At 37.1% G+C, this 12,331-nt stretch overlaps 1 protein-coding gene across 5 annotated transcripts in view; it reads right to left on the bottom strand.

Annotated features, from left to right (window-relative positions):
- Window positions 1–12,331, bottom strand: part of LOC110102932 — a 206,637-nt gene that overhangs the window by 72,534 nt on the left and 121,772 nt on the right. For all 5 annotated transcript variants that reach the window (XM_028693545.1, XM_028693546.1, XM_028693544.1 and 2 more), the window contains one exon: window positions 12,096–12,197. In XM_028693545.1, the coding sequence (XP_028549378.1) occupies window positions 12,096–12,197 (102 nt within the window). The remainder of the gene's footprint in view (window positions 1–12,095; window positions 12,198–12,331) is intronic.

Raw genomic sequence — 12,331 nt, 5'->3', positions numbered from 1 at the left:
ACAACGAAAATTAATAAGCATAAAGGTGCAATCAAACCCTATGTTTACTAAGCTTAGCATGAGCAGTAGGAGTCGTCCTTCGTGACTACAATCAAGTGCAAGAGAGTTAGATTCAAGAACAGTATTGAAAGGTGAGAAGAGAACCCCTCGTCAAGTAGCAGTGGAGATCCTCCACTCGCCTTCGAAATGTTCGTTGATTGCTTCAACTAGGGTGCCCAGAATGTGCTCTAAGTAGTCTTCGACGGTGTGATCGATCCTTGTATTAACGTCAAAGAAGGTTAACTGAAGAATATCAATGAAGCCGTCCTCGTCCCAGGTTAAGCCGTATTCAATTTCTGGATCCGCCATTCATAGGAGCTAGGGAAGAATCTCCTTTCGTCTTGATAGTGTTCTTTGAATGTTGCTGAAGAGAAAGAAGTTTCTCTTGCAAGTGGAGAGGAAAGAGAGACAAGGCGAAAATCTAAAATAAGTTTCAGATTTTTGTAAAGGTGGAGAGTTGATGGGGAGAGAGGAAATTGGAGAGAGAGAGAGAGAGAGGGGTGGCTAGGGAGAGAGGGGGCCAGCGGTATCAAGAGGGATGGGGGGAATTATTTCCTAACTTAAATATTTGATTTAGGAAATAATTAGGAATTGTGGGCTTTGGGAAAATTTGGCCAAGGAGGGAATTATGGATTAGTAATTATTTTCTAAGTGGGGAGTTGGGATTAGGAAGTAATTTGAAAAGGATTTAATGAGGAAAGGCTAGGGGGGGCCGGCGGCATGCATGGTCAAAGGGGCAATTAATGAAGTAATTATGACTTCTTAATTTAGGTTTTGGGATTTAGGAAACTTTTAATTTAAATTCTCATGAATTTAAAATTCAAAATTAGATTTAAATTAGGCACTTTCCTAAAATAGAATAACTAAATTAGGAAAGATTTTGAATTCAAATTTAAGTGAATTTGAATTTCAAAATTATCCCAATTAGTCCGAACCTAATTAGGAAACCAAAGGAGAAGGGAAAGTGGGGAGGAGGCCAGCGGCAAGGAGGTGCGGGGTGAGGGTGTTCGATGGCCTATGGGGGAAAGAAATTGTAGAGCATGGTTAGGGTGTGATGTTGGTCGGAATTTGGAGGTGGGATTGGATGTGGCGAAGACGAATAAGGAGGTGGGAGTGGGAAAGATGAAAGACAAAAGAGAAAACCACGAACCCGGCCGTCTCCAAGGTTGGTGGGTGATCTGATCTCCCTCTCCTAGGAATCTCTCCAAAGTTCTCTCCAAGAACTCTCAAATGCTCTCAAACACAAGAGTGAAAAAACTTTCTCAAAATCATTCATTACTCAGAAAATAGAACAGTGGGCTATAAATAGCCTAATACAAGAGACTCAAGAAATAAAAACTAAAAGGCCCTCGGGGCTTACGTACGACACCCCTTCACTAGAATAGTACAACGGGAAATAAATGACATGAAATAAAACAAACAAACTACATACATGAAAATAAAACAATACATGACATAATCAAAAATATAATGAATCGATCGTGGCCGTAGATCGGCGATCGTGGCCGTAGATCGGCGACCACGTCTCTGGTAAACCTTCCATTATCTGATGTCCCCATCATATATGCTTGCTAATATTTTCAGATTCAGTCCGTTTGAATAAAGTCAGTATTACCAGAGCATTTCTCAGGGAGAGATATTGTTCCAAATACTCATTTGGAAGCATTGTGACGTGCTAAATCTGGGTTTGCATAAGAAAGTTTTGTTCTAGGATCCAGGAATGTTGCCAAAAAGCCTATAGTGTTGTAGAATTTCCTTGGCGGGTAGATTGAGGGCATTCTGATATTTAAGTAGTTGGGTTCATAATTAGGGCAGCATTAGTACTTTTAGTTTGGAGCATCTGCTTAAGGTGTTTCCAGTGGAGGCCAGGGGCCTGTCCTTTGGGGAATTTGTTCCCCATCTGCACCTTAAATGGAAAAATCAGCACAACACCATCTCCAAATTCACCACATGGGGATCCATCCTAGCATGCTGAAATGACTACTTCATAAAAAAACCAATGCAGCGCTCGCCCCCTTCCTGCCACACCTGACCCCGCCCCCCTTCGTTCCACACCTGACCCCTACCCCCTTCACTCGGCAAAAGTCCAGGAGCTGAAAGGCTCCTGTTTTGTGGGTCCCAACACCCCATTTCAAACCTATAGGAGGAGAAGGATTAAGGGAAGATTATTGAAGGAAATGTAAGACGCATTTATGGGAGATTAGGCCTGATTTTATGGGGAAAAGTTTGTATGTGGGGGAATTATGTGAAGAATTTTCTAGAGTAGTTTTCATATGTAAAATGGGGGACATCCGATTCACCTCTCAAATAGTGAATCAATTGTATCTTATGTTTCTTTGATTGAAGAATGTTATTCGGATTTATTAGTGTTGTTCTTACATACCTAGTTGTTTTTTGTTCTTTGGTGTTGATTTCTTTCTGATTCGATCCCCAAATCATATTAAATTGGTATCAGATAAAATTTTTGGGACCGATGCCCGGGAGAAGAGTTAAGGCAATGAAAGAAAAGTTGGAAGGGGAATAAGGCAGCTGCGAACTAATGCGTAGTCATTGAATGAATGTTTTTTTGCAATGGAAGGAAAGGTTTAGGAATCTAGAGGAGATGATGAAGCAGATGTTGGAATTTCAAATTAAAGCGGCTCTACCGGAAGCAAGGGGGAATCAGGGAAATGACATGCCAAGGGGAGATGGAGAGGTGAAAATTTTAGGAGAGGAGAGAATACCCTACTTTGAGCCTCTATTAAGAAGGGGGATGGATATGGAATATGGAGGTAGGAGGGAATGGGAAGAAGAGAACAAGCAGACTGAATTTGAAGGAAGATAGGGATATGAAAGGAGAAGGGAGGAGAGGGAACCATGGAGAGACCCCAATGCTCACTTCATAGGATTCATGGGAGTCGGAAGGGTAAATTGGGGCGGGGAGATTTGAAGGTCAGGAAGCTGAAAAAGCTAGTGTTTGAAGGTGATGATGAGCATGAGTAAATCTATAGAGTGGAGAGATATTTTGCAATGAACGGGTTGACAGAAGGGGAAATGCTTATAGTGGTGGCTCTATGTCTCGAGGGGAAGGCATTGGCATGTTACCAATGGAGGGAAAGGAGGTACTTGATCCGTTCATGGGAGGAGTTCAAGGACCGTTTATTGGAGCGTTTTAAAACCAAGCAGGAGGAAGACTATTATGAGCAGTTCTTTGCTTTGACAAAGGTGGGAATGAGGTTGGAGTACCGTGAGAGATTTGAGCTTCTGTCATGACATTTAGATAGACTATTAGAGGAGATGTTAAAAAGTAATTTCATGAATGGACTCAAACCAGAGCTGGGAGCTATTGTGCAAGTAGCAAGATCTCGTAACTTGAGAGAACATATGAAGTTAGCCCAATTGATAGAGGACAAGAACTCACTTAAGAGAAGTAACAAAGGAGGCAGTTTTAGAGTTTCTAACCACATGAAGGACTGGATGGCCGATGAAGAGCCAGGCGATTCTTGAGCGACGAAGAGCGACGAAAATATCTTCGCGATTTTGGCAGAATCCGTGGAATTCAATGGTTCTCCGTCGGCCTGGATTGGCCGACGGAGGGTCTTTGAAGAATCGGGGTAGAGATATGATGGATTCCAAGATGGGTTTGATGAATCTTAGCCAGATTTCGGTTCTCTTTACATCGGCTTCTGATTTTGTCTGTGATTTTTATTCAGAGGCTAAATTCTTGATTGGAGATGACTTCTTGAATGGTTGTTTGGCTTTGAAAAGCCCTGAGAAGTTTTTTGGAAATTGTCGTTTAATTTTGTCTGGACTTCTTAATAACATTGATTTAGTTCTTGGATATGGTATTTCCTGGTTTTTGATGATTGAAACTGGGATTTTCATGAGGTGGATTCGGCTGTTACTTGGAGATTTTTGGATTAAAAATTTTTCAACTGAGGAATGAAATGTTGGTTGGGACGGATCTGTTTAAAGATCTTTTGAGCAGGTTTTTTTTTTATTTTTTCTTCAAGATTCTTGGAGATTTGGATACACTTTTTCTGAAGGAACTTGTTATTGGTTTTGAGGCCATTCTTACGTTTTAGAGTGGATGCTCAGATAAAGCCGAGGTTAGTGAAGTGAGTATCCTTATGTTGGATAGTTTTTGGGACTATATTTGGAAGGAGGTTTTTGGTATTGCCATTATTATTTCTTTGATCCATGAGGATCATGGTTTGTTTGAGATTGTCTCTTGGCCTATTGGAGCTTCTGGCCGTGGATCGACTTTGTTGAGGTGGTTGTTGGTTGATGTCGATAATGACGAGGTGGTTGTTTGGTCTATTGCTTTTCAGTTGTTCTTTGAAGATCAAGTCTTTTTGATTAAAGATTTAAAGGACTTGAAGTTTTTTGGTTTCTCTCTTGTCTATGTGATGAAAATGGTTATGATTATCAGTTTGGTTGGCTTTGACATGGATGAGGCCTGTTATTGGCTTCTTGAGGTGGTTATCGATGTTATGGCTTTACATTGGATTATCACTGGTGTTGTTCTTGCCAGTATGATGGATGTGATGGCGATTTTCAGTTTATATGACTTAGCTTGTGAAGAGGCTGTTTGGAACTTGTTGGACCCTAAGATTGATGAGGGTCAGGAAGATGTTTGGATAGCTGGTTTAGAAGTTTTTTTCATTTTTCTTGTAACTAGTTTTCTTTTACTTGTTTTGCTTATAGGCATCTTACACCTTTTTAAAACCATTACAATAAAATATGGGATTTTCACTAGGTTTCATTTTCCATCTTTTGGGAAAGCTGGAATACTAACCAACCTCTTAGGTTGTTTTAATATTTGGTATCCCCATCACCCCAATGGATCTAAAATGGAATTTAGTAAATCGCATATCCATTATGATAGTTTTAAAGGGTTTGCTTTTGCTTTCTAGATTGTATTAGGTTTTCTTCTTTTAATGCAATTTGCATTTCTTCAAAAAAAAAAACACATGAGGGCCACCTTCCTTGCACCTACGGTGCCGGCAATATCGGGTAAAAGGGAAGCTCCAAAGGAGACAGGTTTCAGAGCTCGACCGGGAGGAAACTTTAAACAACTAACTGATATGAAGCTGCAAGAAAAATGATCTAAGGGGCAATGTTTTAGGTGCGACAAGATGTTTCACCGATTCATAGGTGTAAAAATCGCACCATGCATGTCTTTTTTGTTAGTGATGAGAAGGAGATGGGAGGAGTAGAGATAGCAGGAGAAGTGATAGAGGAAGAGAAGCCCTTACACTTGGAGGTGGTGGAGGTTTCATTGAATTTTGTAGTGGGACTCACCCCAACACACTACGAAGATGAGGGGACAGTAGGAGAGGAAGCGGAGGCAATTTTGATGGATAGTGGGGCTACCCACAATTTCATATCCAATCAGATGGTTGATAGGCTTGGATTAAAGCTGGTAGACATGGGATGCTTTGGGGTGAAGATGGGCATAGGGAAGATAGAGAAGAGTAGGGGTATCAGTTAGGGATTAGTGGAGTTACAAGGAATTCACATCGGAGAGGATTTTCTTCCACTAGAATTGGGATGTCTGATCTGATCTTGGATATGTAGTGGCTACAAATCTTGGGGGAAACAAAGGTGGACTGGAAGGCTTTAGCTATGGAGATCCAGGTGAAGGAGATAAATCTGGAAATTACGGGATACTCTAGTTTATCCAAAGCAATGATTTCCTTGAAAACAATAGTGCGTGCTATACAGGGTAAAGGATTGAGATTCTTGATGGAGCTCCAAAGCTTGGAGGGAGGAGACGCTCGGGAGATAGAGAGTATTCTAGAAGTAGTTCATCCGCTTCTCCAACAATTCAGTGAGGTATTCTAACCTACCTCCCTAAGAATTTCATCCTCCATAGGAGCACAAGCACGCTATTATTCTGAAGGAAGGAGTCACTCCCATTAATGTCTGATAATACCGCTACCCATAGGTCCAGAAGGATGAGATTGAGAGGTTGATTTGAAAGATGCTTGAAGACAAGATCATCAAGCCAAGTGTGAGCCCTTTTTCAAGTCCCATGTTGCTGGTGAAAAAGAATGATGTCAGTTGGAGATTTTGTGTAGACTATCGTGTCTTGAACAAGGAAACTACACCGGACAAGTTTCTCATATTGATCATTGATGAGTTACTAGATGATTTGCATGGCTCGATAGTGTTCTCAAAGATCTATTTGAAGTTTGAATATCACCAAATAAGAATGAGACCAGAAGACACCCACAAGACGGCTTTCAGAACTCATGAGGGTCACTATGAGTTCTTGGTGATGCCTTTTGACCTCACTAACGCCCCTGCCACTTTCGAATCACTTCAAGCATTATCTTCAAAGGTTTGTTTTGGTATTCTTTAATGATATCCTTATCTATAAAAAGCCGGAGGAGTACTTGGAGCACTTAGGAATGATGTTGGGAACTCAAAAGGAGCACCAACTATATGCCAACTTGAAGAAGTGCACATTTGCACATGAATACTTAGGACATATAGTATTTCAAGCCGGGGTGTTAGCAGATCCAACGAAGATAGAGGAAATGGAGTGACAAGTGCCCAAAAACCTTACGAGCTTAAGATGTTCTTCGGACTCATAGGATATTACAGAAAGTTTGTGAAAGGATACAGCTCTGTAGCCTATTCGTTGACAAAGCAGTTGAATACTGACAATTTTAAATGGGGGGAGGCAGCCACTCAAGCATTTCAAAAGCTAAAGAAATCCATGACTAGTGTCCCTGTATTAGCACTACTAGATCTCAACCTGCCATTTGTGGTGAAAAGTGATGCATCATGCTATGGGTTGGGAGCACTTCCCATGCAAGAGTAGAGGCCCATAGCTTTTTTAGGGCAAGACTGAAATAAGTATATGAAATGGAACTAATGGTGATTGTGTTAGCAATTCAAAAATGGAGACATTATTTGTTGGGGCGGCACTTCATAATCAGGACCGATCAGAGGAGCTTCACGTTCTTGTTAGAGCAGAGAATGGTGACAAAGGAGCGTCAACAATGGCTTACCAAATTGTTGGGGTATGACTTTGAGATCCAATACAAGCTAGGGTTATAAAATAAAGCAGCAGATGCTCTCTCTTAGTGAAGATCCCTAGGTTATGGCTCTATCAGTTCCCATGTTGGTGGATTTGAAGGTGTTGAAGCAAGAGAGATAGCAGGATGAAAAACCACAAAAAATCAAAGGAAATTTACTGTAAAATAAGGATAGACATCCTGGTTATTCCTTGGTGGGCAAGAAGTTCCTATGCCAGGGACGGTTTGTGCTTTCAAGGACATCACCACATATCCCTTGTTGCAGGAGTTTCATGACATAGCTATTGGGAATATTTGGGAATCGAAAAGAAATCATGGACTGGAAACATAGTTGTACTGGGAGGCATAAAGAAGGATGCGGAGAAGATGGTAGTCAGTTGTGTAATATGCCAGAGACACAAATACTAAGCTATGACTCCAAGTGGTCTTTTATAGCCTTTTACCTGAGGTGTTGATGCGAGCAAAAATCTACGGGGGATGGGAGCACCCGAGGACCTCCGCCCACAGAAACGACGGGCACACGATACTACAAGATCGTCAAAAGAGACGAACAAACTTTTACATTTCAAATTAAACTAAGACTTAGAAATTTAAGAACAAAATTACAACAACAAATTGAAATTAAACGACTTTCAAACTCAAATCGAAATTAAAGACACCCTAAACTTGCTTCACTTAGAGAAAAATGATACAGATGGAGTGGCACTTGCGAAGAGACGAAAGAGGTTAGAAGCCAAGATGAAGGTTGGAAAGAGCTCGCAAGATTTCCGGAGGAAATGAGAAAGAAGGTGGACAAAGCTCGCAAGCTTTTCCAAGCAAACCCGCAGGTTATAGCTTTTCCAAAAATAACATATCATTCACTTCTTAAAACAATACATAACCCCTCATATTTATAGGTATGAAAGGGGAATACCAAAAGACAAAACAAAACCAGCAGCCGGCCAGAAATCCAAGGAGCCATGGCACAGAAAAGAGCAGCCCACAGTGGAAGCCAAGGAGCCAAAGCATAGGAAAATAAAACAACTTTCTTGGGATTCCAAAAGCCCTTTTGGAAAACCAAGAGACAACTTAAATGAAGACATTAAAAACTATAATAAAAGTACATTAATTAAAAGATAACTATGAACTAAAATGTTAGCTAATAATAAGCTAACCCTTAGTTCAATAAGTGAACTAAAGACCAACTCGTAAATGAGCTAAAATTTCAGCTCAATTTGATTGAGCTTGTAAACTCAAGGAAAGCCAAAATTGATTTATTTTGGACATGAGTTGACTCCCCCTTTGTCTACATCAGGTGTGGGAAGAGCTAAGTATGGACTTCATTGAGGGACAACCTAAGTCAAATGTATTCACAGTAATTCTGGTGGAGGTTTGAAAGATTGAGCAAATACGCTCATATCATTTCTCCTATGTCATCCATACACCGCGGTGTCAGTGGCAACCGCTTTCATTAGAAAGGTGGTCCTTTTGCATAGCATAACTGAGTCTATAGTGTCAGATCAGGATTAAATCTTTTTTAAGCCATTTCTGTAGGGAGCCAATTCTATATTTCCTGAACTTCACCATATTTGATTTATCTAATCAACATTCCACCAGACACTTATTATCCTTAAACAAGAAGAAAATTCTCAACTTATGAATCGATGTGAATCTCAAGGTTTATTGATATCAAAAGAAAAGGATAAGGTTAAAAAAAAAGGATAAGGTTTGTGTTGCATCAATTTTTGGTCTTATGACTAGATTTTTACAACTAAATATCTTCCTCCTATCTATCTTATTTATTGCAAAAACCTACAAAGAATGGTGTTCTGAGGCATGGAATAAAATTATCGCTTGAATTAAATTTAATTTTGTGGATATGAAAGTTTTCTTTTCTCAATTAAAACTTCATTCCTTAATCAAATGCAAGACTTGAAGCACTCCAGGAAAGATAGTATTTTGTTCAAAAGAGAGGCTTCTCATGTATTCTATTTATTAACTTCCGCTTCTCTTCTTTCCTTTAAACAGCGAATGCATGACAGTGGGATTAGAGTAATTTTAGATTTGTTGCACATTTGGCTTCATTTACATGCAAAATATTGTAATGTGATTTTTGTGACTCATCATTATTATGGTTTGAATTCATTAGAACAAATTTCTAAGCTAGAAAGTAATTTTTTTAATTATATTCATCACCTTTAGCAGTAATTAAATGTTTGCATTAGTTACACTACATTGTTTACAACTCATGAAAAAAATCGTCCATAAAATAAGCATAACATATATTTCTATATAATCAAGAACTACTTTGCATGATATATTTGCATTACAAGTTCCAGACCATAGAAATTTACATATCAGAGCTTGATACAACAACAAGATCAAGCCTTTGTCCCACTACGTGGGTCGGCTACATGAATCCTTTTTCGTCATTGTGTCCTGTTAAAAGTCAAATTCTCATTTAATTCTAATTTAAATCTAATAAAGAAAGAATATCACTGCCGTTATCAAGTCCAAAGTCCTGGAAGAGGAAAGTGGAGGGTTGCATAGGTAGTCGACAACCAACATAAAACTTATCGAATAATCATGAAATTAATCCTTTAAATATCAGAGCTTAATGTTGTGTTAAAATATAAACTAAACTAGGGCCTTAGGAGCTTATATTGGTATCCAAATGTCAACAAAAAGTAAAGACCAACATCAGAGTTATTTATTAAAAAGAGTAAACTTCAAAATAACTCCCTAATTTTCTTATATGGATAATTTAGCCTGAGAGAGTCATGTTTCTCCAATTTAATCCCTAGACTAAACAAAATTGATCCAAAACAGTTCCTTTGGGACTAATTTGATCAATTTTATGTTACAATTGAAACATAAGTGATCATTTGATTCAGTTTTGTATAGTCGAGGTGCTAAGTTAGAGAAACGTGATATTCTAAGACTAGATTAGCCACACACAAAAATACTTTGGGGCCTATTTTACGTTTTTTTTTTTCATTTAAAACACAAAAAAGGGATCAAATTTTGAAAACTCAAAAAAACAATTAAATGAATTTTTACATAAATAAAATAAAATGATTAAAGTTATCATTCTAAGCAAAGAAAGAAATCAAAAATCTATTATTCTTAATCTCATGAACAAGAAGCTTATTTTAGTCCTTTTAATAATCATGTATATTTGAGGGTTAGCAGAAGAAAATAAATTCATGAAGGCGGAAATAATCAAAATAGAACTTGTAGGATCTATGAATAATGAATAAAACCTATGACAATGATAAACGTCAAATGTATGATTTAATTGATGATAAAATTAAGAAATAAAACTTGAAGTAATTACATTTGATGGGAGATATCCAATGAATTTGTCCAAACGGGCTATGGATATGTATGATTTTTTAATAGAGTAAAATGAACATAAAGTAGGATTAGCAATGACAAAATTAATTGGGCAAGCTAAAATACATGGTTGAGTGAAATGAAAGGATTACATAGAAAAAAAATACTATCTATTATCATAATATAATCAATTTCTTGATGAATTTAATGCATTAAAAAAAGGATTAAAATTGTTATGGAATACACGAAAATTTTTGAGAAACTACTGAAGCATTCTTAAACAGTGGATAATCCTAAAAAATCACTTCCTACGGTTAGATCTAGATCAAAAGCCTTTTCATCATCATCATCATCATCATCATCATCAAGCCTTTATCCCACTACGTGGGGTCGGCTACATGAATTCTTTTTCTCCATTGTGTCCTATTAAAAGTCAAATTCTCATTTAAATCTAATAAAGAAAGGTCATTCCTAATATTTTCTAACCAAGTCTTTTTAGGTCTACCCCTACCTTTCTTAACATAAGTAAAATCTAATACCTCTACTCTCCAGATCAAAAGCCTTTTATTAAAATTAAAATGACAACCACATATGATACCATCAATTAAGCATGTTTTTCAAATTTAATTAGATTTTAAGCAAACAATAAAATTTAAGGCTAGTTAGAGCTTCTAAAAATAATCAAAAAATTGTTTATCATCAAAATAGTCAAACTCAACAAAATATTATTAATAAATTAAACTTAACCATTGCTACAAAGGAAAGTAAAGTACATTGCCCCTACACAAACGTCATCAGACTAGTCAGCACGTAAAGGAATGTTAAGTAAGACTTTACATATTAACGTGAAAAGAAAAAAAAAAAAGTTAAGTTTAATGAAGGAAATGGTATACATGAATTTGATGAAGAAATAAATGATTATATAAATGCTTTAATGAAACATTTATTTAAAAGTTATAAGAAGTAATACTGTTTCACTTAAAAGGGTTTAGGATTTAAAATTTAGGGATGCTAAAGTTGTTGTAAATAAGAGAGTAAATAATAAGTTATCATAAAAAAACAACTTTATATTCCTAGATATTTGTTCATCATATTATAAAAATATTAAAGAAAGGCTTACAAACATACATTTGTTTAAATTGACAGATTTTGATAAAGCGCTCAAAATAGCTTTCTTTCTTTTAAGTATGGATATGGGAGGAGTTTTAAGTAAAGAAGGGCGTCTTATTAGATAATCTAGCAAGAAATTGAACGAAACTAAGCAAAGGTATTCTTTTTAAGATGGACAACTTTATGAAGCAAAAAACAAAACACTTTGATCTTCGATTATATTATTTACTACGTAAAGAATTTGTTTTTTATTTTGACCATCAGGCACTTAAATATATAAATTCAACAAAGAATTTGGGACAAACACAAAAATGGGTTGATATTATGAGAATAATACTTTTGTTTTGAGACATTATACTGAGATTAAAATTATGAATGTTGATGCATCAAGTAGATTAGTCATTTCACATGTGCGATTAAGATCAAAGTTGCAGGAGAGACAAGTAACAATAAGAGGAAATACCAAAATAAGATGGGTGCAAAAGACTTATCCAACAAAATGCCACATATGGATTTAGCTACTGTAGCTTTTGTACCCAACAACTAGAAAACAAAATCATTCAAAGATGCATTATATAATATTTATGCTTCAAATATTCTTACTTTTGCATGTTCCAAATGCCTCACTGCCTCCTCCTGAGAAGAAGAATTCATGAATAGTTGAATACAACAAAGGCCAGCAGCAACGTTGTCCCTTCCAAGAACCTAAAGATCCAACCATGGTTAAGAATAAAAGAAGAAAGACAAAATTAAAGCATATTTTAAATTTAATAATTTAACATCAAACATATTTTAAAGCAAGAAACGTCAACAGAAGATTATGATGTAGGGAGGGGGGG

Source organism: Dendrobium catenatum, unplaced genomic scaffold, assembly GCF_001605985.2.
Source record: "Dendrobium catenatum unplaced genomic scaffold, ASM160598v2 fragScaff_scaffold_315, whole genome shotgun sequence".
Classification (NCBI taxonomy): Eukaryota; Viridiplantae; Streptophyta; class Magnoliopsida; order Asparagales; family Orchidaceae; genus Dendrobium; species Dendrobium catenatum.
The sequence above is the reverse complement of the archived record's forward strand: the minus strand, read 5'-3'. Positions and strand labels throughout refer to the sequence as shown.